This window comes from Pan paniscus, chromosome 9 (assembly GCF_029289425.2).
Source record: "Pan paniscus chromosome 9, NHGRI_mPanPan1-v2.0_pri, whole genome shotgun sequence".
Lineage (NCBI taxonomy): Eukaryota > Metazoa > Chordata > Mammalia > Primates > Hominidae > Pan > Pan paniscus.
The window spans coordinates 66,079,166-66,107,109 of record NC_073258.2 but is presented as its reverse complement, the minus strand read 5'-3'; the positions used below and the strand labels follow the sequence as shown (position 1 = coordinate 66,107,109).

Genomic DNA, 27,944 nt, shown 5'->3' with positions numbered 1-27,944 from the left:
CTTTCAAAGTCGCAGGTTCAATTCAGATCTCTTTAAGAGCCCCCAGGGTCCTGCTACCACAGGTTGGTGTCTTGATACTGGTTACATAACAATCAGTCCCCAAAGCTCTGACATCACCCACTGAAGATTCTCACCAGCCTGGACAGCCAAAGGGGTCTGTGTGTGGCCGGGGAGGATGGCGGGGGAGTGAGCCCCATGGAACAGCCAGGAACTGGTAAGGGGAGGTAGGGCACAGATCCCAGTAAATGATGGTAAATGGTGGTGACCCCGAGAGGAAAGCGGAAGTATTTGGGTTTTTAAACTTCCCCCTAAATTCCCACAAGATTTCATTGTTGCCCCCACACTTCCCCTCTTCCCCACATAGGGAATTTCCGATTTCACTTCCCAATACGCAAGTGGCCGGAGAGCCTCAACTTCCTCCTCATGCCCTCTCTGCCCTGCCCCAGCTATAGCCTCTGTGGGGAAACCTTCTCTTCTCCCGCGCGCGTCCGGTGTCACCCATGTCCTCCCTCGCTTGCGTCCCTCTCCCATTCCCACCCCGTCGGCCTGAGGGGAGGTCAGGCCTCTCGCTGCCCATTTTTCTTTCCCCAGTCACCAGCCCGCCCCGGATTCTCTACTTCCTCAGCTTGCTCTGCTACCACTTTCCTGTCTCTCCCTCTCCCAAAGCAGATAAAAGATGAGGGGACAAAGACAGTGTGTGTCTGGGAAGCTGGGCTGAAAGGAGGAGGTGCCGCCGCTCGGGGGTACTCCGATGCTTCCGGGGATTCCGAGCCAGCTGGAGGACCGCACGTGGCGAACGGCGGGCGCGGCGCGTAGTCAGGGAACCAGGGTGCCTGACTGGGTGTCTCGTGGAGCCATCCCGCGGGGGTGTGGGGGGGCCACGGTGCCGGAAGGCGCGCCGCCCAGAGGCCGTCTCCGCCGAACGCCCGCTCCTCGCCTTCCTAACCGCAGCACTTTCGCGAGCCTCCCTACGAGGGGCGGGGCAAAACAGGTGCGGTTGCCACGGCTCCCGGACCACAGCCTCGCGAGATTTGGAATCAGCCAATGGGGGCGGGGTAGGGGAAGACGTGGCACCAGTCGGAGGGGCGGGGCTGGGAGGGGCTCCTCCCTACCTCCCCCAATTCCGCCCTGCCCCCGCCGCGGCGGCGCTAGCCGCCACTGAGGGACCGACCCTATAAAGGCCGCTCCGCGAGGGGTGCGCAGCACTCGGCAGAGGGCGCTTCGACGGGCTGGGCTGTGCGCCTGCGCAGTGTGGGTCGCTCCCCATTCCCTGCCCAGGCCGGCCCCGCCTCGGCTCCGCACCCTCGCCCCGCTCTCAGCCGCCGCTCTGCCCCGCAGCAGCCAGCCCCGTGTCCGGCAGTATGTTCAGCTGGGTCAGCAAGGATGCCCGCCGCAAGAAGGAGCCGGAGCTCTTCCAGACGGTGGCTGAGGGGCTGCGGCAGCTGTACGCGCAGAAGCTGCTGCCCCTGGAGGAGCACTACCGTTTCCATGAGTTCCACTCGCCCGCGCTGGAGGACGCTGACTTCGACAACAAGCCTATGGTGCTCCTCGTGGGGCAGTACAGCACGGGCAAGACCACCTTCATCCGACACCTAATCGAGCAGGACTTCCCGGGGATGCGCATCGGGCCCGAGCCCACCACCGACTCCTTCATCGCCGTCATGCACGGCCCCACTGAGGGCGTGGTGCCGGGCAACGCGCTCGTGGTGGACCCGCGGCGCCCCTTCCGCAAGCTCAACGCGTTTGGCAACGCTTTCCTCAACAGGTACCCACCCATCACTCCAGGGGGCGGGGGGCGCGGCCGGGGCACACCCCTCACTCGGAGCCTGACCCTCCCGTGGCTGTCGCCCCGCCGTCCTTTGTCTCCGAGGCCCCAGTGAGACCCTCAGTGACCACTCCCTGGTCCAAGGGCCCTGCCCCTTCCCAGAGAAAACCCACTGGGGGTCTAAGAGTGGGCGTTGTCGGCTCCCCCAGCTTCTGTCCTCCCCAGAATCTTCCAGGGTAACCACCAAGCCCTCCTGCAGATCCCAGCCCCACTCCCCTCAGCACCAGGGCCGCAGTAGGAAGTTGAGCCATTCCTGCGCTCCTTTTCTTGGTCTCCACCTCCGTCCCGCAGGCTGGATGCACCTAATTCACGGAAATCAACCCTCCCCTCCCTGTCTCCTTAAGTGTCAATAGCAAAACACAATGAAACTTTTAGCCATTCCCTTCTCTGGTGCGGTGTGGGTCTGCTCTGCCTCCCCTGGGACGGTGGTTTTGTGTAGGTGGGAGGAGGAGGATCGGCTGTGGCTTGCTGACTTTGGGGCAGCCCCTTGGAGGCAGGGGACAGTTGAGGTTCGAACACTTCTCCCAATGGCAGCTCTCAAGAGGTCAGTGCTGCCCTGAGGGGTTTCAGGAAGCAGGATGAGGTGGTGGCAGTGGGAGCCCTGCAGTGAGATTCTGGCCCTAAGCTCTTCTGTGCACTGAGGGACAGAATCTGAGGTTCCTTCACCCACTTGGACCTCACTTTTCCAGTTAAGTGGCCTCTGCACGCGAGGAGAGTGAGCTCCAGGACTCTGCCTGTCTCAGTGCTGTGAATGAAACACAGTGCTCCCGCCGCTCAAGGAGTGCAATGCCCAAGCTCACTTTTCTCCAAAGAAACTCGAGACATGCCCGTCCCAACCCCCAGGCGACATACCAAAGTACTTCACAGACCCTGTCCTCCCTGCCACCCCACGTTCACGGACTCCACATGCCTTTCATAATTCTGCACCAGCGAAGAGCCTCTGAAGGAATCTTTGAATCCTGCCTTCCAGGTCCCCGCCCTGCATGGTCACATTCCTTTCCAGACGCCATCCAGCCGTGCAGGGCAGCTTGCCCTAGAGCCAAGCTGGTGGCCAGGCCTACTCCAGGCACAGAGCTGACCTTCAGCAGGGTCTGTTCACTTCCAGGCATTTCAGCCCGCCCTCCTGTTTTACGGCTGTTGATGTTTGTCTGTCAAGGCCAGGTTGAGTGCAGCCCTTTGGGCTAAGGGTCCTGAAGAGGCGGAGTCCTCTTCACTTTCCTTGTGAGGGCACACCTTTTTTGAAAGGAGAGACATGGCACAGGACCAGTTTTCTGAATTTGGAAGCCTAGAGTTTCAGAGCTGGAAGGATCTTAGACATCATCTTGGCAGCCCCCACCTGACTGGTTCAGGAAACCGAGGCTCAGAGGGTCTGGCTGATGTGCGGAAGTCACCCATTAGGTCAGCCAGCACTGACTGCCTGGCTTTTGCACAGCCAGTTACTGCCTTCTGCTGCTTCTACCCGAAAAAGAGCAATTCGAGATTGCTTTGTCCGAGACCGGTGCTTTGATGACATTGGTGCCACAGGATCTGAGAGGTGGCACACGTTTATTTCCTTCTTGCTGCCACCTCATCTCCAGAGGATCCCTGATCACTGATGGCCCTGCCAAAAGGGCCCTATCAGCCCACGCTGAGGCCCAGAGCTGTGCCAGGATGTGTAGTGTGGGGAGTGAGCCCGGCGAGGAGGGTGTAACAAAGGAGGCTTTTCTCTGGCTGATACAGGCTCTCCCAGCTGAGTCTTGAAGAGACTCATTGAGCCGTGAACTTGACTTGCCGGCCTTCTCCCCCTATGTGGCTGCTCTAAGAATAAAATCAGCTGGAGCAGACCAAGGCAAGGTGCAGTCAGGGTGTCTTAAGAGTGTCTTGCAAAAACTTATTGCATAACTGGGACTGCCACTTGTGCGAGATGAAACCTGTGCGTCCTTGGTGAGATGGAATCGGAGGCATCTTTGCTGCTTCCCCTTTCTTGTTTTCTGCCATATACCCTGGGCTCTGCAGAGCAACTGGTTTCTGGGTCCTATAGATATTAACTCACTTTCTGGGCTCATTTATGAGGCATTTTTATGTATGTGATTTCCCAGAGCCAATTCTGCTTCCCATCCTTCTATTCTGTAATCATCTCTCCAGCGCCTCCTGTCCCCAGCAGGAAGGCCAGGACTGGCCTTCATGCATTGCTACTGGCACTGGTGAGAGTGAGGCCCACGTTTTGCTCGCCCTGCAGGTCAGCTGGTCTTGCTCCACTGCCTTGCAGAGCACCCCTTGCCCTGGCCAGCTGCCCTCTGCCCGTGGGCCCCTGGTCACTGGGGGATGGGGCCAAAGGGAGAAGCTGATCGGCTCAGAGTCCTCCCGTCTGTTGGAAAGGCAGCTTCAAGTCTGCGTCCTACAGATAATGGGTCAGTCTTTTCTTTGCTCTCACTACCTTTTTCAGAGAAGTTTTTTGTTTGTTTTTTTGAGACAGAGTCTCGCTCTGTTGCCCAGGCTGGAGTGCAGTGGCGCACAATTTCGGCTCACTGCAAGCTCCACCTCCTGGGTTCGAGCAATTCTCCTGCCTTAGCCTGCCGAGTAGCTGGGACTACAGGCGCGTGCCACCATGCCCAGCTAATTTTTCTATTTTGGGTAGAGATGGAGTTTCACCATGTTGGCCAGGCTGGTCCTGAACTCCTGACCTCAAGTGATCTGCCTGCCTTGGCCTCCCAAAGTACTAGGATTACAGGCGTGAGCCACCACGCCTGGCCTTTCAGAGAACTTTTCAAAGGAGCTTTTTCTGCGTCCAGTGAAGGATCCCTGCTCTCAACTGAGACTGCCCCTTGCCTTTCTGGGCTGTTCTAAGCTTAGTGTGAAACTCAGATATGCGTGGCTGAGCCCTGGCCCGCAAGTCGCCAGCCTCTCCACGGCTTTGTTCTTCCTCAGCCTGCTCGGACTTTCAGAGAATGGTGCGTCTGTGCTTCTCCGTCCCACCGTCTACCAGCCTGTGTGGTCCCCAGCTTTTGCCGGCTGTCCATTTCAATTCCCTCACCCAAGCGGCTGGTTGAAAGGGCAGGGCTGGCCCTAGCAGCAGTAGGAAGTGGCCAGCTCTCTTCAGTGTGGAGATTTAGCCAAGTGCTGGAGGATTCTGAGATGGGATTTCAGCGCCCCAGCGTGACCTTCTGCTTCCCCTCCGAACTGAATGGTGACCTAGGCTTGCACAGTTTTCACTAACAAGTCAGCAGCTTGAAAGTTGACCTCTCAAACTCTAGGGGAAAAGTGTGTGAGGAAGTGCTGATTTGGGTCAGTTTGAGCCTGCTGGTTGCATTCCCAGTTGAGAAAGTCCATACGATTTGCCGGCCACCCCGGGAAACTAAGACGATAGAAAACCACCTGTCAGTTCCCCGCTGCTGGAGAGGAAGCCAGAGATGGAGCGAAGGAGTACAGAGAGCCCTTTGTTGTGTCCGGAGCAGTGATGACTGTGTCTTGACGCCTCTCTTCTGGCTCTTGCTCTCATGTAGGTTCATGTGTGCCCAGCTGCCCAACCCCGTCCTGGACAGCATCAGCATCATCGACACCCCTGGGATCCTGTCTGGAGAGAAGCAGCGGATCAGCAGAGGTAAACAGCTGTGACCACAGCTCGGGCTGCTGGTGTTGTCACACATCCTTCTCTCTAAGATCTGCAACTTGGTTCAGATGCTGCCCTTGAGATTTCTCCTTTTTTTTTTTTTTTTTTTTTGACGGAGTCTTACTCTGTCACCCAGGCTGGAGTGCAGTGGCGCGATCTCAGCTCACTGCAACCTCTGCCTCCTGGGTTCAAGTGATTCTCCTGCCTCAGCCTCCTGAGTAGCTGGGACTACGGGTATGTGCCACCACGCCCGGCTAATTTTTGTATTTTTCGTAGAGATGGGGTTTCACTATATTGGCCAGGCTGGTCTCGAACTCCTGACCTCATGATCTGCCCGCTTTGGCCTCCCAAAGTGCTGGGATTACAGGCGTGAGCTGCCACACCTGGCTGCCCTCGAGATTTCTTCCAGTCTCAGCCTCTCTAAAAAAAAAAATGTGGCCGGGCACGGTGGCTCACACCTGTAATCCCAGCACTTTGGGAGGCCAAGGTGGGCGGATCACGAGGTCAGGAGATTGAGACCATCCTGGCTAACACGGTGAAACCCCATCTCTACTAAAAAATAGAAAAAATTAGCTGGGCGTGTTGGTGGGCGCCTGTAGTCCCAGCTACTCAGGAGGCTGAGGCAGGAGAATAGCGTGAACCCAGGAGGTGGAGCTTGCAGTGAGCCGAGATCGCGCCACTGCACTGCAGGCTGGGCGACAGCGAGACTCCGTCTCAGAAAAAAAAAAAAAAGTGTCCGAGTAAGAACCCATTTTACATCAGCCTCCCATCTCCACAGTGCTCTGTGCACTGAGAGGGCGGGAGCTGCTTTCTTTCTTGGCTCCCTGGGCCTAGGCAATGGGAGCAGCCATGGTGAGACCACAGCCAATCTTATGTGGCTGTCATGCTTTTGAACCCCTGGGGCATGCTGGAAACAACAGGATCAGAATCGGGCCATGCTGTGAGGGTGCAGGAAGCATTGCTGACTCTGAACAAGCCCCTGGTCCCCAGAGCTTATTAGCTTTAGTCTGTGTTTAACAGCCTTTGCCCCCCAAAGCCATATACATTCCTCACACGTCCAGCAGGACTGAGAGAGAGCCAAGCAAAAGGAGAAGCTGGTAGAAATTCATGAAACAGGGGCTGGTGGAAATTTGCTTACATTTGCTTAGAGGTTGACAGCAGCCTCCCTGGCTGAGGCCTTCTTGCTATGCAGTAGTGCACCGTGCCCATTCCAATTGTGTAAACTCCTGCCTAGATTCTGCCAAGCTCTTTTGAAGATCTGGTTCAGGATGAGCCTGAACTGGGTCCTCCATCTGTCACTGCCCCTTTTTCACAGATGGGTGGGGCGCTTTGGGGCCTGATGCTTTCTGGGAGGAGCTTGAGGGTAGGCTGGTACCTGGCAGGTGAGGAGTGGAGTCTACAGCTCCAAATGTGAAAATGAAATAAGATCAAACTCAAAGAGGGGTTGAGGACAAGTGAGCAAGTTTGTTGATGATTAACTTGCAGATCCTTCCCGTGTCCCTTACCCTCTGGACTGGCCTTTGCTGGGTGAGCCTTGCAGTCAAAGCCGGCAGCTAGGATTTGGGGTGCACATGTCTCTCTGCTAGGGCTCTGAGGGCATGGGGACTCTGTTCTTGGAGCTGAGAAACCTTGCTTCTCTTTCCTTCCAGCCTTGCGGGCCTTGCCCGTGTGGGACTGCATCAGAGCATACTGAAATCACTGGCCCTCATCTGGTTTCAGAGCTGCCAGTTAAGCTGTTAGATTCTCCCACCCCCTGGAGTTAAGGGAGTAGATTTGGAGACCCCTTCTAAAAAAAAAAAAAAGCGAGGGCTAGTATTTTTATTTCTTACTGCTATTGTTGTTCCAACCTAGTTTTAGTAAATGCCGGATAAGCAAAAGCCCTGTCATTTGCCAAAGCAAGGTCAGAAAATCTGATTAAGTTATTACTCTTTTATTTTTTTGAGACAGAGTGTCACTCTGTCGCCCAGGCTGGAGTGCAATGGCATGATCTCGGTTCACTACAACCTCCTCCTCCCTGGTTCAAGCGATCCTCCCACCTTAGCCTACTGAGTAGCTGGGATTACAGGTGCATGCCACCACGCCTGGCTAATTTATATATTTTTAGTAGATACGGGGTTTCGCCATGTTGGCCAGGCTGGTCTTGAACTCCTGACCTCAGGTGATCTGCCCGCTTCGGCCTCTCAAAGCATCATCACAGCCTTGAACTCCTGGGCTCAAGTGATCCTTCCACCTTAGTCTCCCGAGTAGCTGGGCCCACAGGCACAGGCCATCATGCTCGGCTGGGGTTGTATGTCTTGTGTTGCTTGCCTTGGCCCCTGCCCTCTGAGATGCTCCCTCCCCACCTCCCACTCCCTCTGCTTCCTTTCCCTGGTAGGAAAGAGGCAGGCAGAGGTGTCTACACTGGCTGTCTCTGGGACAAGCACCAAAGTGTATGCTCCATATCAGTGGATCTGCAGACACAGCATGGCGTTTTGATTGGGAGCAAGGGGTGGACATAGGTGTTGCCTTGTGGTCCCTGCCCTGGAGTTGCCTGTGCAGACAACAGGTTGGAGGAACAAGCCAGCAGGACATGAGGCTGCTGTCAGTGTGCTGCCATGCTCTGCCTGTGTGGCCTCCCTCTCCCCTCCAGGTGCAAAGTGTGGCCCCTCTGCATCCCTGAGAGGCCAGGCTCCCCTATATCCACAGAAGGTCATCTCTACCCATTATGGGCAGGAAGGAGCCGGTGGCTGAAAGAGAAGCACATCACGCTGATTGGAGGAGGGGTTTCCTGCTGTGAAGTAGCAGAAGATCAAACCGATTTTACTAGACCATTTCTTTTCCTCCATAGCCCTAGAGGCCTTGGTTTAGATGTGTTTTACTAAAAGTTACCTGGTTAGGGTTTGAATGATGGTGTTTTACTGTCAGGAGAAAGACCATTGCTCAGTACCTCTTGGAGGTGCTGGGTGTAAACTCCAGGATGAGCCCCGCTAGGTGTACACAGGAGGAGTGGATTTCTGTTTCCTGGAGGCCCCGCCCGTCAGTCATGGAAAGGCCCGTGTGGCCTGTCCAGCGGAGGAGGTTGGAGTGGAGCAGTGCGTTCCCGGCAGGGCTGGCCGCCTGCTACTGCCTTTGCTGGTGGCGTGGAAAGCAGGTGTTTCCCTCTCGGAAAGATAGGGCCGGCAGAGCACGCACCAGGGCCCCAGCACGACACGCCTCCCCTGGCCTGCCAGCCCGTTCCCTGGAAACATGTCCTTGTGGAGGCCATGGATGGACATTGGGGTTGCTAATTGCATTTACTTCCATTTCCCACCCCGTCTGGCCCCGCCTGGCCCCTCCTGACTTTTTTTCCCCTTTCCCCATGGTCCTAATGTGTGCAGGAAACACGGTCTGAAAAGATAAGGTGGGCTGGTGCAGGCCCAAAGCAGTCAGGATGCAGCCAGGCTCTGTCAGGGACCCCTGAGGACTGCCTCAGGGACGAGAAGGGGGCCGGGTTGGGGTCTCTTGGGCTGCCTTTGCCTGTGTGCTAATCTGAGTGACTTTAAAGATACCATTCTCCTGTGTCAGCAGAGAAAGGTGGCCTCTGGGGGCTGCGTTCATTCTTGAGTGCTGCCTGTGTGACTGATAAGGGCATTCCAAAGGGCAGCTGGGTCCGGCAGGGGTGGTGCCCTTGGCTCCAGGGGCTGCCGACCAGTTGCGTGGTCCCGGCAGTGCCTCATGCCGAGTCATCCCCCGGCGGGGCCTCTGTGGGCAGCCCGGCCAGTTCGTTCGTTCCCCACTGTGGTCACTAGGCAACTGTGAACTAAGCGGGAGTTTTTGTGTCTCAATCTCCCCATGAAAGCTGTATCAGCATCAGCAGGGTAGTGTTGTTTCTACTTGCAGTAGCAGATCAGAGACCTGGCCAGCTTTGTGTCTGACTTTCTGCTGGCCACTGCCACATCAGTGAGTTCCATTGAGTTATCACAGCAGCTGCATCTAGGAGGAAGCTCCTGCCTTTCAGAGGAGGAAGCAGAGGCTTAGGAAAGTTAAGTAATTGGCCTAAGATGACAGGCAGGCCAGCAAGTGTCGGCGCTAGGATTTGAACCCAGGTAGGGGCTGTGCTTCTACTGCGGCGGAGCTGAGAAGGGTGCCTTGGCATGAAGGCTGTGGGTGAAGGAGTGCCGGGAGCTTGGGTCAGACAGACCTTTGCCCCTGTTGGGTCATTACTGTGGAGGCCTTCTCAGCCCTCCTGAGACACACAGAGGCCACCCTCTGTTTCTCTCCCACCCAAGGTTAGACTCCAGTCCTGAAATGGACCTGAGGTCTGGGGCTTTGAACAGCAGTGCTGGTATTGTGTTCCCTGTTCCCAGCCATAAATGACCCTTTGGGGTCTCCAGGGAGCCTGGTGGCCTGGGCTCTCGTTTGCCCTCTGGTGGTCTGCAGGCTCCCTCTAAGCCTGGGAGCTGTCCTGATCCTTAGTGGTTGGATGGGGCCTCCCTGCCCACACTCCCACCTGTGTGTCCTGAGCCCTCCGGCCCAGAGGCAGGCCTGCGCCGTGGGCCGCCCCCACTTCCTGCCGACACCTCCTGAGATGGAGATGCCGCTGCCAGCAGCACCCCCAGGCTGAGGTTTCACCAGGGTGCTCCGAAGACCATCAAATGCTCCCAGGGGCGGCCCAAAGGCCATGAGCCAGGCCAGGTGCTGTGTCCCTCTTGGATTCAGCATCCATAGCACAAGTAGATCAGAAAGTTCAAGTCCCACGTTAGTACTTGGGGAGCTGGGTGGCTCTAGGGAGTTGCTGTAGTCCCTGGGAGCTGCATCAGTCCATCAGGAAACACCATAGTCTCTCCAGTTATTGTAGATGACCAGAATTTACATGTTAAGCTCTTGCCCTAGTGCCTGGTGCACAGTTAAGTGTTCAAGTGTCAGCTGGTTCATAGTCAAGAGATTGAAAAGCCCAGGGCTTTCCAGACAGTGATCTGAGTAACATCCTGGGGAGTATCCTCGGGGAAGTGCTGACTCAGCCGGGGTTTCCCGTTGGGTTCCAGGCCCTCCTTTGCTCCCAGCTCCAGGCCTCCCAAAACCCTCTGCTCGCCCCACCTGGCTGTGGTCTCCCTCTGTGGCCCAGCAGGCCAGGATGCCAAGACAGCTTTTGGCCTCAGCCTCTGCTGGGGGCGTGCAGGCTCTGCCACAGAGGAGGCGTACCAGGCGCTGCCCGCGCTCAGCACCTGTTCCCCAGGCTGCGCACTGGCGGTGGGCTGGGGAGCAGCTGGCTGAGCGCCTGCAAACATTCCGTTTATATTTGGGGGATGAGGCATTCTTCATGCATTTGAAGTCCTTGCCTACACACCCATCAGAATCTGAGCTTCTTAAGCCCAAAATACAAATCCTGCGAGTAAATAAGAGCAAACATTTACTCCTGCTCGCAGTGTGCCAGGCTCACTCCATCCTCCCGCGGCCCTCCAAGCTGGAAACCTACTATCTTCGTGTTACAGACTGAGAAGCTGGGAACCGAGGCTCTGAGAGGTCAGAGACCTGCTGGGTCACACAGCTCGTTGTTGAGTAGAAGGTTCAGGATGGAAATGTGGGCCTGATTCCAGAGTTCCTCTGCCCCCTCCCACCCCTCTTTTGTTGCTTCTGTCTGATTTGCTGGGGTCTACGTTGTGTGTAGTGAAGTCCACCCTCCTCAGGCGCCCTGCTGTACAAAGCATTCCTGGGCTGCCGCCACCATGACAGAGAGTATTCCCATCGCCTGAAAGTTCCCGTGCCCCTCATAGTCACTCCTGGTCCCAGGCAGCCCACTGACCTTTGTCTCTAACTTTTGCCTTTTCCGGAATGTCACCTAAATGGAATCATACAGGATGAAGCCTTTTGCTTCCACCTTCACTTAGCAGGATGCTTCTGAGCTGCATCTGTGTGTTTGAGAGCCCCTGTGGCCCGCTCCTCTTTGTTGGGGGTCCTTGTCCCATCATAGGGATGCACCATCCATTGTCATCCATTCACCTGTTGGGGCACTTGGGTTGTTCCACCCGAGGCAGTTTTGAGTCAAGTACGTGGTTCGTGTGGGCGTGTGCTGCTGCTGCTCTCAGGTAAATGCTGAGGAACGGAGGCGCCTCTGTGCTCCACTGGAAAACCCTTCCGGAGGAGCTTCAGCCTGAGCAAGCCCAGGAACGAGGCCCAGCACGCGTTGGAAACCTGTGTGATGGAGAGCTAGGGCGAGAAATACTGAAGCCCACGCAGCTTGAATGACAGGAAACAAAAGTCGATTGGAGACAAACCCTCTATTGTTTCATGTTCTAGAAATCTTTGGAATGTATAAAGCAGCTTTTCCCCCTGCGGCTGGAACTACCTGTGTTTTGGAGGCTGCTGGGGTAGGGCGGGGAGGCCTGAGAACCTCCCTCTTCCCCTTCTGTGCTGGCGGGAAACATGGTCCGGCTGTTCTCAGGAAGGCAGACCCTGTAAGGCCAGCGCCTGGAGAGGGGCGCCCCAGAGCCGCAGTGGCCTGGAGGAGGCTGGGTGGGACGCGGGTAGCCATGAGAGGCACCTGCGTGCACGCTACCCTGAGGTGCCATGCCTGGCTCAGCCTGGTTGCCCGGAGCCACTCTGTTCTTTCATCCCACAGTCCCAGGACTTTTCGTTTTCACTTTTTAAAAATTGTGATAAAATACACCTAACATATAATATTTACCATTTTAATCTTTTTTTTGGAGGTGGGGGTGCGGAGATGGAGTTTTCCTCTCATTGCCCAGGCTGGAGTACAGTGGCACGATCAATCTTGGCCCACTGCAACCTCCGCCTCTGGGTTCAAGCAATTCTCCTGCCTCAGCCTCCCAAGTAGCTGGGATTACAGGCGCCTGCCACCACGCCCAGCTAATTTTTGTATTTTTAGTAGAGACAGGGTTTCACCATGTTGACCAGGCTGGTCTCGAACTCTTGACCTCAGGTGATTCGCCCACCTCGGCCTCCCAAAGTGCTGGGATTGCTGGCATAAGCCGCCGTGCTTAGCCTTTTTTTTTTTTTCTTTTGAGACAGAGTCTTGCTCTGTTGCCCAGGCCGAAGTGCAGTGGTGCGATCTCGGCTCACTGCAGCCTCTGCCTCCCGAGTTCCAGCAGTTCTCCTGCCTCGGCCTCTTGGGTAGCTGGGATTACAGGCGTGTGGCACCATACCTGGCTAATTTTTGTATTTTTAGTGGAGATGGGGTTTCACCATGTTGGTCAGGCTGGTCTCGAACTCCTGACCTCAGGTGATCAGCCCGCCTTGGCCTCCCAAAGCACTGGGATTACAGGTGTGAGCCACTGTGCCCGGCCTCATTTTAACCACGTTTTTTGGTCATGGACCCCAGAAAAGTAGATTTTAACTATTTGTAGGTGTGCATTTCACTGGCATTTAGCACATTCTTCATTGTTCAGCTGTCACCACCATCCAGCTCCAGAGCTCTTCACTTCCCAAATGGACACTCTTCCTGTTCAACACCAGCTCCCCTCCTGGCTCCCTGCACCCCGCAGCCCCTGCACTCCCCATTCTATATTCCTTTTCTGTGCACTTGATTACTCCTGGTATCTCGTGTCAGTGGAATCCTACAGTGCCGTATCTGTCCTTTTGTGACAGGATGTTTTAAATAAACTTTTAGGTTCAGGAGTACATGTACAGGTTTGTTATACAGGTAAATGGAGTGTGGTGGGGTTTGGTGTACAGATTATTTCATCACCCAGGTAATAAGCGTAGTATCTGATAGGTAGTTTTTCTTTTCTTTTTTTTTTTTTGGAGACAGGGTCTCACTCTGTCACCCAGGCTGGGAGTGCAGTGGCACAATCACAGCTCACTGTAGCCTCAACCTCCCGGGCCCAAACAATCCTCTTACCTCAGTGTCCCAAGTAGCTGGGAATACAGATGCATGCCACCACACCCAAATTTTTTAAATTTTTGTAGAGGGGGGTCTCGCTATGTTACCCAGGCTGGACTCAAGCAGTCCTCCTGCCTCAGCCTCCCAGAGTGCTGTGATTACAAGCGTGAGCCACCATGCCCAGCCTGCTAGGCAGTTTTTCTGTCCTCACCCATTCCACCCTCAAGTAGGCCCTGGTGTCTGTTGTTCTCTTCTTTGTTGCCATGTGTACTCGATGTTTCACACCCATGGATGAGTGAGAACATGCGGTATTTGGTGTGGAACATGCGGTATTTGGTTTTCTATTCCAGTGTTAGTTTGCTGAGGATAATGGTCTCCAGCTCCATCCATGTTGCTGCAAAGGTGATGATCTTGTTCCTTTTTATGGGTGGATAGTATTCTCTGTGGTATATGTACCATGTTTTCTTTATCCAGTCTACTGTTGATGGGTATTTAGGTGGATTCCATCTTTGCTATCGTGAATAGTGCTGCAATGGACATATGTGTGCATGTGTCCTTATGGCAGAATGATTTCTCTTCCTTAGGGTTTATGCCCAGTAATGTGATTGCTGAGTCGAATGGTAGTTCTGTTTTAAATTCTTTCAGAAATTGCCAAGCTGCTTTTCACAGTGGCTGAACTGGTTTACATTCCCACCAGCAGTGTATAAATGTTCCCTTTTCTCTGCAACCTCACCAGCATCTGTTATTTTTAGACTTTTTAATAATAGCCATTCTGACTGTTATGAGATGTTGTCTCATTGTGGTTTGATTTGCATTTCTCTAATGATTAGTGATGCTGAGAGTTTTTTCATATGCTCGTTGGCTGCGTGTGTGTCATCTTTGGAAAAGGTGACAGACTTATTTCATCACTTAGCATCATGTCTTCTAGGTCCCAGGATTTTCTGAGCCAGAGCTTCCTGGTGGCTTATGATCCCTTATCAGAGGGGGCTCTGGCTTTTACTCACTAAAACCACTCCCTCTGCAGGTGGGCCTTTCTCTCCAGCCCACCCGCTTGGGCCATGTTTTCTGTGTCCTTTTGCTCGGCGTCAGTTCTGTCACTCCCACCGGGGCCTGAGCTAGTCAAGCTAACAGCAAGGCCCCTACGTTGGTGGGTGCCAAAGCCTGAAGGCTTGTTGCCTTGGGCAGTGCCGGGGGTGCTGGCAAGCCCCGTTCTGTACTTGATACCGGCCGTCCAGCTCTGATCTAGAGAGTGGCTCAGTGCTACCGCTGTGCAGTGTAGCCTTTGGCAGCTCTTGAAACCCGGCGTCTTTAAGGCTGAGTGAGGTGCCTTTGAGGGCAGCGAGGGCCTGGTGGGCTAAGGAGCGCCGGTGGGCCTGGTGGGGCGTGCAGTTACGTGGTCACTGCCTGCATGGCACCGGCCTGAGTGCTGTGGCCCTTTTTGTCACCTGTGGGTGTGGCTGGCCAGTCACTGTGTTTCCCTCACAGCAAAAGCACATTTTCTGTAATAAACAGGAAATTTTAGTCACCTGCAAAGAAATGGGCTTACCTCTGTTGACTCCAGCTTGAGATGACGGCCAGTAACTGGGTTTCAGAGCAGGTGGGGCAGGGCTTCTGGACCTGGGGCAGGGAGTTTTGGAGTGCTCACTCTTCTTTCTTCCTTCCCCTCCTTTTTCTCTCTTTCCCCAGGGCCCCCCAGCCATCCAGGGGGAGGGGGGAGTGGGGCCTTGCTGGGTGGAGTTTGGGAGGGTGACCTCAGCTCCCCAGGCGCCGTCCTGACTCCCAGGCCAAAGCTAACATGGGCTGAGCACAGCCCATCAGGGCGCCCTCATTCCAAAGAACTCGGTTTTGGCATCACAGCCTCCCCAGCTGTGTGAATTCTAGTTTCAGCTTGTGGCGGGCTGAAGACAAATTATTTGACAAGGGGAGAAGCTGGGCCCCCTTTTTGCTGAGCGAGGAGCCTCAGTCCTTGAGTCATCGCCTTTTCAGTACTGACCTGCGTTCCCAGAGCTGGCCATAAAAGGCTGTGGGCTGCGGGCCCCAGGCAGGCGCTGCAGGCTCAGCTAGTGTGGCCTCATCCCCTGGGGGCAGAGGCGGCCTCTCCCTGCCCCTGTTTCCCTCATGTTGCCCTTGGCCTCTCTTTCTGGTTTTCTGCCGAGACTTCACTCTTTGGGCATCCTCTCCTGTGGAGCTCAGAGCCAGCTGCAGGGAGTCCGGGTGCCCGGGGCCTTGTACTTTGGAAGCAGGAGCCTGTGGTGGCATGAGGTGCCCTGGCACGATGCCCTTCCACACCTTCTGGGCACAGGGAACCTGGCAGCTCTGCTGTCTCCTACCATCCACCTGAGCCTCTGGAAGGCTGATCGGGCCTCCCCGCCCAGGCTGGAGGCCAGGACCCCGGCTCCCCTGCACTCCTACCCTGTTAAGAAGCTTGGCCCTCGGGGCTGCTTCTGGTCAGAGTGCCCTATTTCCTGTTGAGCTGGGGCAGGGAACGGCCGCACATCACCTGTGGAGAGGCTGCCGAGGCTGTGTGGCTGAAGCTGTGGATTTGGGATTTTCCTTACGTTTTGGTGACTTTGCTCAAGGATGAAAGTCCTTGACCGGTGATGGGTCCAGGCCGCTGGCCCCTTGTTCCCACAGAACCCTGGCTTCCCCTGCCCCAGCCTGCCAAGGAGGCTGTCCCTGTCGGGTCCTGGGCTGGAGGCCCAGTGCTCCCACACGCCCTTCTCCCTGCAGCCCGGCCGAGGAATTGGTATTTAAATTTCACAGATGGAGAAAGTAACTGAGAAGTTAGGAAAAGAACTTCAGGTCACAGAGTCAGTGGCAGGGGGCGGGAGTGGAGTGCAGAGCCATCTTAGTTAGTGGCCCGAGTTCCTTCTGGGAGCGCGCCAGGTGTGGGGAGGGGCTCCACGCCCCTGTGGCTTTGGGCTCACAGATGGCGCCAAGCACGCTTGGGCCTGGGGCCGGGGCGGGCGGCAGGAGTGTTTATCCCATGAGCGAGCTTGACTCCGCACACCCTGTGGTGCCATTTATCTTGGCGCGCTTGTGCGTAGAGGCAGCCTCTCAGGAGCCTGGGCTGTGGACCTGCCTTTGTCCTGGAGGGCTTTGCAGGGTGGGAGCAGCGGATGCCACCAAGGGGGAACCCGTGTAGCGGAGGAGTCAGCAGCAGCTCCCACTGGGGGACGGCAGGGCCCATCACCGTGGGCGACCCTGTCCAGCTGCCGCTTTTCCTTAACGCTTTGTCCTTGGACCTCCCACCTCGCTGCTGTTTTTCTGCCCCCTCAGTCTAGAGAGCACCCATCTCCATCCCCAGCTTGGCAAGAGGGTGGTGTTTTTCATGGAGATGCCAGGAGCGGGTGGTGGGCTGAGGACGGGTTTGGGCCCAAGCTGTGCGACTCTCAGACTGTTGTGTGCAGGAGTGGCTTCTCCTGCTCTTTTCCGGAGCCTGACTGCTCTCTGGGAAGTACTTGGTGCTTCTGAAGAGGGCTGGCCTACATTTGGGTGGCCTGGGACCTGTGGGAAGACTGAGCCAGGGACATGGAGGCTTGCCCAGAATCAGGCAGAGAGGATGTGGCCCCTCGGGGGTGGGGCCCAAGCTCCCCAAGGACTCTAGGCCTTTGTTTCCACATGGCCCGCCTGTCACTCCTTACTCTTCCTAGACCGGGAGGGACAGAAGTTTTACTCTAGGGGCAGAGGAAGAGGTGAGGATTTCTTTTGTTTTGTTTTTGAGACAGGGTGTCGCTCTGTCGCCCAGGCTGGAATGCAGTGGCATGATCACGGCTCACTGCAGCCTCAACCTCCTGGGCTCAGGTTATCCTCCTGCCTTAGTCTCCCAAGTAGCTGTGACTACAGGCCTGCACCACCTTTGTAGAGTCGGGATTTTGCTATGTTGCCCAGGCTGAAGTGGAAATATTTAGAAGAGGCCTAGTTGTCATATAGGATTCAAAACCGCTGTTACAGAGACCCAAAAATCATTGGCTTAAGTCAGATAGCCGATAGTTTATGTGAAAAACAACAGTCTAAGGCAATTCTGAACATGCAGCTTTCATCTCTGAACCCGAGGTGCTTCCTCCAGCTCCTCCCATCACATCAGCATCCCCGTCCTCAGGAGGGAGAAAACAACAGAGGGCTCATGCACCTTTTCTTGTTCATTCTGCTGAAGGAGGCTGGGAAATGCAGTCTGAAGCTGGGAGGCCATGAATCCAGCTGAAACTAGATAGTTATATCTGGTTCCTTCCTTTAGGAGGAATTTCAATTAGCAGTCTCTGCCACAGGCGACAGAATTCACTTTAATTGGTGGGCCTTAATTGGGCCATAATGGGTTGGTGGGAAGCAATATAGAATAGAGTTTAGAATCCAGGCGCGGTGGCTCAGGCCTGTCATCCCAGCACTTTGGGAGGCCAAGGCGGGAGAATCTCTGAGCCCAGGAGTTCAGCATAGACAACATAGTGAGACCCCCATCTCTACAAAATAAAAATTTAAAAATTAGCCAGACATGGTGGCACACGCCTGTAGTCCCAGCTACTCAGGAGTCTAAGGTGGGGGGGATGGCTTGAGCCCAGGAGTTCAAGGTTGCAGTGAGCGAAGATTGTGCCACTGCACTCCAGCCTGGGTGACAGAGCAAAACCCTGTCTCTAAAAAAATGAATATAAAAATTTTTTAAAAAGAATATGGAGCTTAAAGCTGGAGTCTGTCCAGTCCAACCACTTTGTTTTGGAGAAGTGTTTAAGACCCAGGAAGGGGAAGTGGTTCGTAGCACTTCCTGGGCTTCTTGTAGAGCAGAGGTCAGCAAACTTTTTCTGTAAGGGTGGGATAGTTAATACTTCCAGCTTTGCAGACCTTATAGTTTCTGTCACAACGACTGAACTCTGCTGTGTTAGACAAAAGAAGCCATGGATAATACAAATGAGCATGGCTGTGTTTCAATAAAACTTTATTTATACAAACAGGTGGTGGGCCAGGTTTGATCCCTGAGCTGTAGTTTGCCAACCCTTGTTGCAGAAAATAAGTGAGATTCCTGCAAAATGGGGAGCCTGGCACATCAGCACTGAAAAAGTAGCAGCTGCAGTTACTTTTGCAGGCGCCTCTTGTCACTACCATCCCAGGGCATACAGCAGGCAGGTGGCAACACTGGAGTCTATGTTCTACCCTCTGTGCTGTGCCGAGCACAGTGCTGGGTCTCCTCCTCACTCTCGCCCTCCTCTGACCCACCTTAGAGCTTGCACTGTGGGACAACCTTTGCATTAGCACCTGTTTATGCCAAGTGCTACATGGGTTGGGGAGTGTTATGGTGGGGGCAGGAATAGGGGAGATAATCCTGCCCTCAGGGTGCTGTGCTGTCTAGATGAACACCTAGGAATTTTTTTTTTTTTTTTTTTTTGAGACGGAGTCTCACTGTGTCACGCAGGCTGGACTGCAGTGGCACGATCTTGGCTCACTGCAACCTCTGCCTCCTGGTTTCAAGCAGTTCTCCTGCATCAGCCTCCTGAGTAGCTAGGACTACAGGCATGTGCCACCACACCCAGCTATTTTTTTTTTTTTTTTGAGATGGAGTCTCACACTGTTGCCCAGGCTGGAGTGCAGTGGCGCAATCTCAGCTCACTGCAACCTCTGCCGCCCAGGTTCAAGCAATTCTCCTGCCTCGGCCTCTTGAGTAACTGGGATTACAGGTGCCCACCACCATGCCGGGCTAATTTTTGTATTTTTAGTAGAGACAGGGCTTCACTATGTTGGCCAGGCTGGTCTTGAACTCCTGACCTTGTGATCCACCCACCTCAGCCTCCCAAAGTGTCGGGATTACAGGTGTAAGCCACTGTGCCTGGCCTTTTCTTTTTTTTTTTTTTTTGTGACAGTTTTGCTCTTCTTACCCAGGCTAGAGTGCGGTGGCATGGGCTTGGCTCACCACAACCTCCGCCTGCTGGGTTCAAGCGATTCTCCTGCTTCAGCCTCCTGAGGGCTCGCGCCACCCTGCCCGGCTAATTTGTGTATTTTTAGTGGAGACAGGGTTTCACTATGTTGGCCAGGCTGGTCTCAAACTCATGACCTCGTGATCCTCCCACCTTGGCCTCCCAAAGTGTTGGGATTACAGGCGTGAGCCACCACGCCCGGCCTATAGGAATTTTAAAAACTATCTCAGGCTGAGAAATACCAGGCCAGGTTGGAGATGAGAGCCATCAGAGCAGCAGGTCCCTTGGCGCCCCTGAGCTCTCCCTTCTCTTCCCCCCAGGCTATGACTTTGCAGCCGTCCTGGAGTGGTTCGCGGAGCGTGTGGACCGCATCATCCTGCTCTTCGACGCCCACAAGCTGGACATCTCCGATGAGTTCTCGGAAGTGATCAAGGCTCTGAAGAACCATGAGGACAAGATCCGCGTGGTGCTGAACAAGGCAGACCAGATCGAGACGCAGCAGCTGATGCGGGTGTACGGGGCCCTCATGTGGTCCCTGGGCAAGATCATCAACACCCCTGAGGTGGTCAGGGTCTACATCGGCTCCTTCTGGTCCCACCCGCTCCTCATCCCCGACAACCGCAAGCTCTTTGAGGCCGAGGAGCAGGACCTCTTCAAGGACATCCAGTCACTGCCCCGAAACGCTGCCCTCAGGAAGCTCAATGACCTGATCAAGCGGGCACGGCTGGCCAAGGTAGACCCTGGGGTGAGGGGAGCAGCCTATTGCCAGGCAGGGCCATGGGGCTCTGAGACTGGCACTCAGGGCCCCAGGATTGCCCGAGACCCTTCCCAGCTCACTTCACAGGCAGACCTGCACTGAGCTGTTTCCCTCTATAGAAACCAGTCTTTGGTCAGCACCCGCGTGCAGCCTGCTGTTAACTAAGATTCTCTACCCGGCCTCCCTCTAAACCTGTTCTGTTTGTGGTTTATACCCCATCTACTTTCAGGAAGGGTTTGACTATGCTTACAACACAGAAACAGCACACAGGAAGTTACCGCTGAAGCAAAGGAGGCAGCCTCAGAAATGGAGTGTTGGGGGATAGAGCTCTAAGGCTTGCTGGCTTCCCTCTAGGGTTTTTTGTTTTTGTTTTTGTTTTTGAAGCGGAGACTCGCTCTGTTGCCCAAGCTGGAGTGCAGTGGCATGATCTCGGCTCATAGCAACCTCCACCTCCCAGGTTTAAATGATTCTCCTACCTCAGCCTCCCGAGTAGCTGGGATCACAGGCACGCACCACTATGCCCAGCTGATTTTTGTATTTTTATTAGAGACAGGGTTTCACCATGTTGGCCAGCCTGGTCTCAAACTCCTGATCTCAGGTGATCTGCCCACCTCAGCCTCCCAGAGTGCTGGGATTACCCCTCTGGGGTTTACTGAGCCTGAAGTGCACTCAGCACAGTGCTGGATGCCGGGGACTGGCGGGGAGTGACACACAGCCCCTGTCCACTCCTCAGCCTTCATGGGGAAAGCAGAGCACGCAAACAAAAAATAAACATCAGTTATTTGTGTCGTCTCGGAGCGAGCACAGGCTGCTGCGGGAGCTGGCGCTAGGGGCTGTCCCAGTGGAGTAGAAGGGCTGGGGGGGCCTGGCAGGAGCTGAAGCTTAAGCTGTGACAGGAAGCAGCTCATGAGGAGACAGGGTGCCAGCCTGCAGCCCGGGGAGCACTGTGCACGGAAGCCAAGGTCACGCTGAGGCAGTGTCAGTTCAGCAGGCCTTGCAGACCATCCTTATGTCTCCTGGCAGCCCAGGCCTGGTGGCACCTATCAGCAGCCTCTGAATGGCCAAAGGGTTTAGAATCTCAGTGGCTGACCAAGTACTTGAGTGAGAGCCGGCGTGGGTGGGGCCAGGAAACGAAGGTTAATGCCACCAGCGGGCCCTTCCAACACAGAATGACAGAACACATGCCCTTGGCGTGTCTGACTTTGGATAGCACCCTATCGTGAGCCAGCCTAGACGAGTCACCATGAATGACAGTCCCGGCTGTGGTTGGGGTTGACCCCGTGGACAGGAGTGTTTGACACAGATTGTCTGAACAGCTGAGAAGTGACCAAGCCCACATTTGTATCAGCAGGGCACCTAGCTATTCTTTCAGGCTCTTAGCACAGGGCTCGGTTGTTTCAGAAATAGGCTCCAGCCAGGCATGGTGGCTCATCCTGTAATTCCAGCACTTTGGGAGGCCAAGGTGGGTGGGCGCATCACCTGAGGTCAGGAGTTCGAGACCAGCCTGGCCAACATGGCGAAACCCCATCTCTACTAAAAAAAATACAAAAATTAGCCGGGCGTGGTGGTGCGTGCCTGTAATCCCAGCTACTTGGGAGGCTGAGACAGGAGAATCACTTGAACCCAGGAGGGAGAGGTTGCAGTGAGCTGAGATCACACCACTGCACTCCATCCCAGGTGGCAGAGCAAGACTCTATCTCAAAAAAAAAAAAAAAGAAAAAAAATAGGCTCTGGCCAGGCATGGTGGCTCACGCCTGTAATCCCAGCACTTTGGGAGGCCAAAGCAGGAGGATCCCTTAAGGCCAGGAGTTAGAGACCAGCCTGAGCAACCTAGTGAGACCCTGTCTCTATTTAATTTAAAAAAAAAAAAAAAGGCCCTTGCCGTAGCTCCCATCTCCAGGCCAGGCCAGGCCACAGCGTGGCTGGGGAACTGTCCTGCCTGCCAAGCCAGGCCCTTTGGTGATACGTCCCCAGTTCTTCAACAGAGCAGGGTGCTTGCCCCCACCTCGTGGCATGCAGGGGGTACCAGGGTAGACATCATGTGGGCATGAAGGCTTCAGTGACAGATGTGCCTGTGGCCAGGGTCACAGTCCCCTGATCTCCAGAATATAACTGAGGACTGAGGATGGGCACTTCCTGGGGAGCCCATGTCCTTGCCTGCTCAGAGGCATGGAGACTGCAGGCGTTGAGCACAGTGGCCCTCGTACCCACTCTGTCTGGAGGCCAGACAGTCAGAGGGCATGTGGGTGCTACCTGGTCTGAGCAGTGAGAACTGACCCTTCATCCTTTGCCACCACTGTCCTCCCATTGTGCCCCAAGTACCCTGGGCCCCACCTCACCCTGTAGATGAGGAATTCTTATTCTGGCCTGAACCTCCGTGAGCTGTGTGCATGGGCGTGGGTCAGATGCCTGCTCTGGAGGACAGAGGGCTGCGTGTTTTTCTTATTTTTAATTTTATTATTTTATTTTTTGATTTTTTTGGAGATGGAGTTTCACTCTGTTACCTAGGCTGGAGTGCAGTGGCGCAATCTCGGCTCACTGCAACCTCCGCTTCCCAGGCTCAAGCCATTCTCCTGCCTCATCCTCCTGAGTAGCTGGGATTGCAGGCACCCGTCACCACACCCAGCTAATTTTTATATTTTAGTAGAGACGGGGTTTCACCATGTTGATCAGGCTGGTCTCGAACTCCTGACTTTAGGTGATCCGCCTGCCTCGGCCTCCCAAAATGCTGGGATTACAGGCGTGAGCCACTGCGCCCCGCTGGCTGGATGTTTTTCTAGATCTCTCCCTTCTGGAGCCTCCCTGTGAGTGGAGCCAGCTTTGAGAGAGGAACCCATACAAAAACCCAGGTGACTGATCCTGGCCTCAAAGGACAAAGGACGTCCTGAGCTGAGGGGTGTGGGTGTGGCCCTAGCTGAGGCTCTCTCCTTGCAGGGCAGAGAGAGCTCCCTTGCTCAGCCACCTTTGAGGACAGACAGGACAAGGGGCAGGCATGAGCCCCTGCCTGGTCGTCTGTGAGACCGTGTGTGACTGCCAGGCCCCAGGCACACTGAGTCACCGCGCCTGGAAAACCCTGTGGCCTCCAGTGTTGCCTCACACCTGCCACTTCCTTTTCCTGGAGTGAGTGGTGCTCTCTGTGATGACTCCCACCGGCCTGGGATCTGCCTGCCACAGTGTCCCTGGGGAGACTCTAGATCCAGACCCACATGGCACGGGGCTGCCTCCCTCAGGCAGTTCTCAGCCAGGCCCCCACCCAGGGCACAGGCTCAGGCTGAGTGGGGTGGTGGATGGGCTGGAGCCGGGGAGAAGGGCAGCAAGGCTGGCTGGCCGCAGCCCTCCGTGGCTGGACACGACTTGGCAAGGCCGAGGGATCTGAGGGCTGGGCTACTCTCGAGGGCTGCCAGGTTCCCAGCTTGCTGCAGGGAAATGAAGGGGGTGCCGCCCTGAACAGGCACATGCCTAAGCAAGGTATTGACGCTTGGATAAAGCTGGCAACCGCCAGGAGAAGCCTTTTTGGGATTTTTCGAATCCTTCGTCATCCGAGCTGTGATGATGGAGTGGAGCGTGGCACGGGCCCATTGGAGTTCTGTGGGCTCCATTGGCACTCAGCACGGATTTGGGCATGCAGGCTGGTGGGCCCTGCAGGAAGCCTGCTCCCTGCTCTGCTGCGTGGGAGGGGGCAGCTCGGGGGAAGGGGGCTTGCAGAGAAACAGAAGAACATGGGCTGTGGGGCACCTTCAGCAGCCCAGGGTTCCAATCCCAGCTCCCTCCATGTGGGAGCCAAGCGCCCCAGGCAGCCTTTCCCAGCCTTGCTTAGGGCCGGGTTGGGAGAATCCCACCCCGCAGGGCTGTGGTGAGGGTTGAACGGAGGGTGTGTGATGTGCAGTGAGGGTTGAACGGAGGGTGTGTGATGCACGGTGAGGGTTGAGTGGAGGGTGTGTGATGTGCGGTGAGGGTTGAGTGGAGGGTGTGTGGTGAGGGTTGAGTGGAGGGTGTGTGGTGAGGGTTGAGTGGAGGGTGTGTGATGCGTGGTGAGGGTTGAGTGGAGGGTGTGTGATGCGTGGTGAGGGTTGAACGGAGGGTGTGTGATGCGTGGTGAGGGTTGAACGGAGGGTGTGTGATGCGTGGTGAGGGTTGAACGGAGGGTGTGTGATGCGTGGTGAGGGTTGAACGGAGGGTGTGTGATGCGCGGTGAGGGTTGAGTGGAGGGTGTGTGATGCGCGGTGAGGGTTGAGTGGAGGGTGTGTGATGTGTGGTGAGGGTTGAACGGAGGGTGTGTGATGCGTGGTGAGGGTTGAACGGAGGGTGTGTGGTGAGGGTTGAGTGGAGGGTGTGTGATGTGCGGTGAGGGTTGAGTGGAGGGTGTGTGATGTGCGGTGAGGGTTGAGTGGAGGGTGTGTGATGTGCGGTGAGGGTTGAGTGGAGGGTGTGTGATGTGCGGTGAGGGTTGAGTGGAGGGTGTGTGATGTGTGGTGAGGGTTGAGTGGAGGGTGTGTGATGTGCGGTGAGGGTTGAGTGGAGGGTGTGTGGTGAGGGTTGAGTGGAGGGTGTGTGGTGAGGGTTGAGTGGAGGGTGTGTGATGTGCGGTGAGGGTTGAGTGAAGGGTGTGTGATGTGTGGTGAGGGTTGAGTGGAGGGTGTGTGATGCGTGGTGAGGGTTGAGTGCAGGGTGTATGATGTGCGGTGAGGGTTGAGTGGAGGGTGTGTGATGTGCGGTGAGGGTTGAGTGGAGGGTGTGTGATGTGTGGTGAGGGTTGAACAGAGGGTGTGTGGTGAGGGTTGAGTGGAGGGTGTGTGATGTGCGGTGAGGGTTGAGTGGAGGGTGTGTGGTGAGGGTTGAACGGAGGGTGTGTGATGTGCCCAGTGGTGCACGACAGATTGCCTTCTTTGGGTTGACAGACTGGGTTTTACTCTTCCTGAATCATCACAATGATCCGTGCAAGGCCAAGGCTGTTGTCTTCTGTTTCAAGTGCGTTTTCCTGTCCTGTCCTCTGTCCTGTGGCAGTGGACAGCTGTGGCTCTTGCCAGATTGTGTCTGCTCCTAGGACTGTGTGAGCTGGTGGTGGTAGCGGCCTTGAGCTTGACCCATCCCTCCCGCTTCCCTGTTCCTGAGCGAGCACCTTGGAGTATCCTTGGAGTGTCCTTGGAGGCTCTGCTCTCGGGGGCAGCCTGGGCCAAGAGAGCGCCTGATGCTCACCCTGTCCTCACAGGTTCACGCCTACATAATCAGCTCCCTCAAGAAGGAGATGCCCAATGTCTTTGGTAAAGAGAGCAAAAAGAAAGAGCTGGTGAACAACCTGGGAGAGATCTACCAGAAGATTGAGCGCGAGCACCAGATCTCCCCTGGGGACTTCCCGAGCCTCCGCAAGATGCAGGTACAGCTGTCCCGAGGCCCCATGCAGGCTGGTGGCCATCAGGGCAGAAGGAAGGCCCAGGGCACTGGATTTGGAGGGAATCCCGTCTCCATGGGGAAGGGCCTCCCTGAACGGAAGCAGCTGGGTTAATCACCAGCACCCCACCCAACTCAGAGTTGACCCAGGCGGTGACACTGCAGAGGGGAATGTGGTGACTCACCCTGCGTGGTGGGGGGAGGGCAGGGCCATGCCAGGCGCTCTGGTGCCCTGTCCATGAATCCTTGCCGCAGCCCTGCAAGGAAAGAGCTGGAGGTGCCTCCTGTGTACAGGTTAGAGAGCCAAGGGCCAGACAGGTTTGCCGAGTTGCCCCTGCTAGTGTGGGGGAGCAGCACTTTCTGCTTGTGAAGCCCTGACTGGAACCACTTGGCCTGGAGTCTGGGAGGGGCCTCCCTTCCCAGCCCTTGTCCTTCCTCCCCCGCCCACAGGAACTCCTGCAGACCCAGGACTTCAGCAAGTTCCAGGCGCTGAAGCCCAAGCTGCTGGACACGGTGGATGACATGCTGGCCAACGACATTGCGCGGCTGATGGTGATGGTGCGGCAGGAGGAGTCCCTGATGCCTTCCCAGGTGGTCAAGGGCGGTGCCTTTGACGGCACCATGAACGGGCCGTTCGGGCACGGCTACGGCGAGGGGGCCGGTGAGGGCATTGACGACGTGGAGTGGGTGGTGGGCAAGGACAAGCCCACCTACGACGAGATCTTCTACACGCTGTCCCCTGTCAACGGCAAGATCACGGGCGCCAACGCCAAGAAGGAGATGGTGAAGTCCAAGCTCCCCAACACCGTGCTAGGGAAGATCTGGAAGCTGGCCGATGTGGACAAGGACGGGCTGCTGGACGACGAGGAGTTCGCGCTGGCCAACCACCTCATCAAGGTCAAGCTGGAGGGCCACGAGCTGCCCGCCGACCTGCCCCCGCACCTGGTGCCGCCCTCCAAGCGCAGACATGAGTGATGGTGCCCGGCCCCGCACCTGCCATTTGCACGCCCGGCCGGGAGGCAGAGACGGGGGGAGGGGAAGGCTCACCATTTCTCAAGGTCCATAAAGACTGAGCGGATGTTTCCTCACCTCTCGAAAAGGAAAACCACCATCTTTCTTTTAAGGCTGTTCCTGGGCCTGGCGGGGGAGGCAGGGGTGAGAGGATGGAATTGTGTGCACAAGAACTGTGGCTATTTTAATATATAACGTTAGAGGCTGCGTTCTTTGTCGCCGCCTCCCCTGTGTGCCAGCCCTGTGTGCACGGCCTCTGCCCCCCGGCCTTTGCTGTGGCTGGAGCTGGACAGTGCAGCGACTGCGACCGTGGGGGAGCCAGGTCGCCCTTTTGGCAGCTGCTAGGCTGGGGCTGCATGGACAGGAACACCAGGCACCCTCCGTGTGCTTCTGAGCTGAGGTTGCTTCACGGGACCGTGCCTTCCTTCCTCACCCGGCTCTGCCTCCTCCGTGCTCTCCGGCGAAGTGGGTTCTTGTGCCTTCCCCTCCCGGGCCCAGGCTCCCCGTGCGCGGGCCCTGCCCTTTCCTCCCGCGCCCCACCGGCTCCGACGCGCCACCCCGCTCAGCAGTCACAGAAGCAGGGCCCAGCCACCTTGGTCTTTTTTGGGAGTTCAGGGGAGTAGGAGAATGTCTTCCAGAAAAATACATAAGCTAGTTTCTGTTCTGTAAAGTGATATCTTTCATACTTGACCAAAGTTCCCAATAACTTCCCAACCACTGTTCAAAAGCTGTGATTTTTGTCTCCCCTTCCCACCCTCCAGCCAAGGAGCAGCCCTGCCCAGGGGGCATTAGGTGCGGGTACCCGGGGAGCACCCCGTTCCTGGACCCCAGTGTTGCGTTTCCTGGCTGAGGAAGGGTGGTCATCCCAGCTCCTGCCCTACCCTCTCACTTAACTGGAGCTTTGGGACGCGCCCTCCACAGTGGGAGGTGGGTGGTGGGTGGCGGTGGCGGGGCCTCATGACAGCTTGGTGCTGGTAAGAGGAAGCCCGTGGTTCTGGCTAGGCTCTCATGTCCAGACAGCGGGGACCAGGGGAAATCCCAGCCCCTTCTCCTGTAATCCCCCTTCATTTCCTACCTTCCTTCCTCCTCTGTTTAGCAAAGGAGGGCAGCTCACTTGGATGCCCTTACAATGCCCCTGGCCCCAGGTTGAGCAATAAGAAACCAGAGCCTTGCGGCCCAGTGGCCCGGGCCAGTTCAGGCCGCCTCCCCCTTCTCTGCCTGGGGCCATTGAGCCCAGCCTCCAGGGCCCGGGCGCGTTTGCAGGCCAGTGGCCACTGTCCGGGCTGTGATGGCACCAAGGCAGGTGGAGCACCAGGTACCACACAGCTGGGCTTCCCACCAGGCTTTCCCGCGGGGGTCTCAGGGAGCTTCTCCCCAGCGCTGCTCGGAGTCTGCAGGAACTGGCCTTGTTCTCCTTAGCCCGTCACTCCATACAGTATTAGGTGAGGATGGATGCGGGCGCTGTCCTTGCCGGGAAGTCACTGTTGAAGTTGCAGTGGCTTGTTCACACCTGTGGGAAGAGAAGTGAAGACTTTCTCCTTGCATTAAAAAGTCTGAACTGTGCGAAAGCTTCGGGTGCTTCCTTGTCTTTTCCAGGGGCAGCAGTCCTGGGCCGTCCTCCCCTGGTGTCTGAGGGGGTGATGCCAGCATGGACAGAGTGGCAAGGCAGCCGGGGC

General features: G+C 56.1%; 1 protein-coding gene across 3 annotated transcripts; it reads left to right on the top strand.

Moving 5' to 3' along the window:
• The first annotated feature begins 102 nt into the window (after nucleotides 1–102).
• EHD1 (EH domain containing 1) lies at nucleotides 103–27,836 on the top strand. 3 transcript variants are annotated; one of them, XM_055094486.2, is made up of 7 exons: nucleotides 147–224; nucleotides 670–991; nucleotides 1,339–1,765; nucleotides 5,308–5,405; nucleotides 19,433–19,845; nucleotides 25,079–25,243; nucleotides 25,708–27,836. In XM_055094486.2, the coding sequence occupies exons 3-7, from the start codon at nucleotides 1,362–1,364 to the stop codon at nucleotides 26,230–26,232; spliced, it is 1,605 nt and encodes a 534-aa protein (XP_054950461.1). In that variant the 5' UTR covers nucleotides 147–224; nucleotides 670–991; nucleotides 1,339–1,361; the 3' UTR covers nucleotides 26,233–27,836. The 3 variants fall into 3 exon arrangements, with proteins under 3 accessions (XP_008952265.1, XP_054950462.1, XP_054950461.1); XM_008954017.4 differs by lacking the exon at nucleotides 670–991 and having other exon boundaries at nucleotides 103–214; XM_055094487.2 differs by having other exon boundaries at nucleotides 146–224; nucleotides 667–1,765.
• The last annotated feature ends 108 nt before the right edge of the window (nucleotides 27,837–27,944 follow it).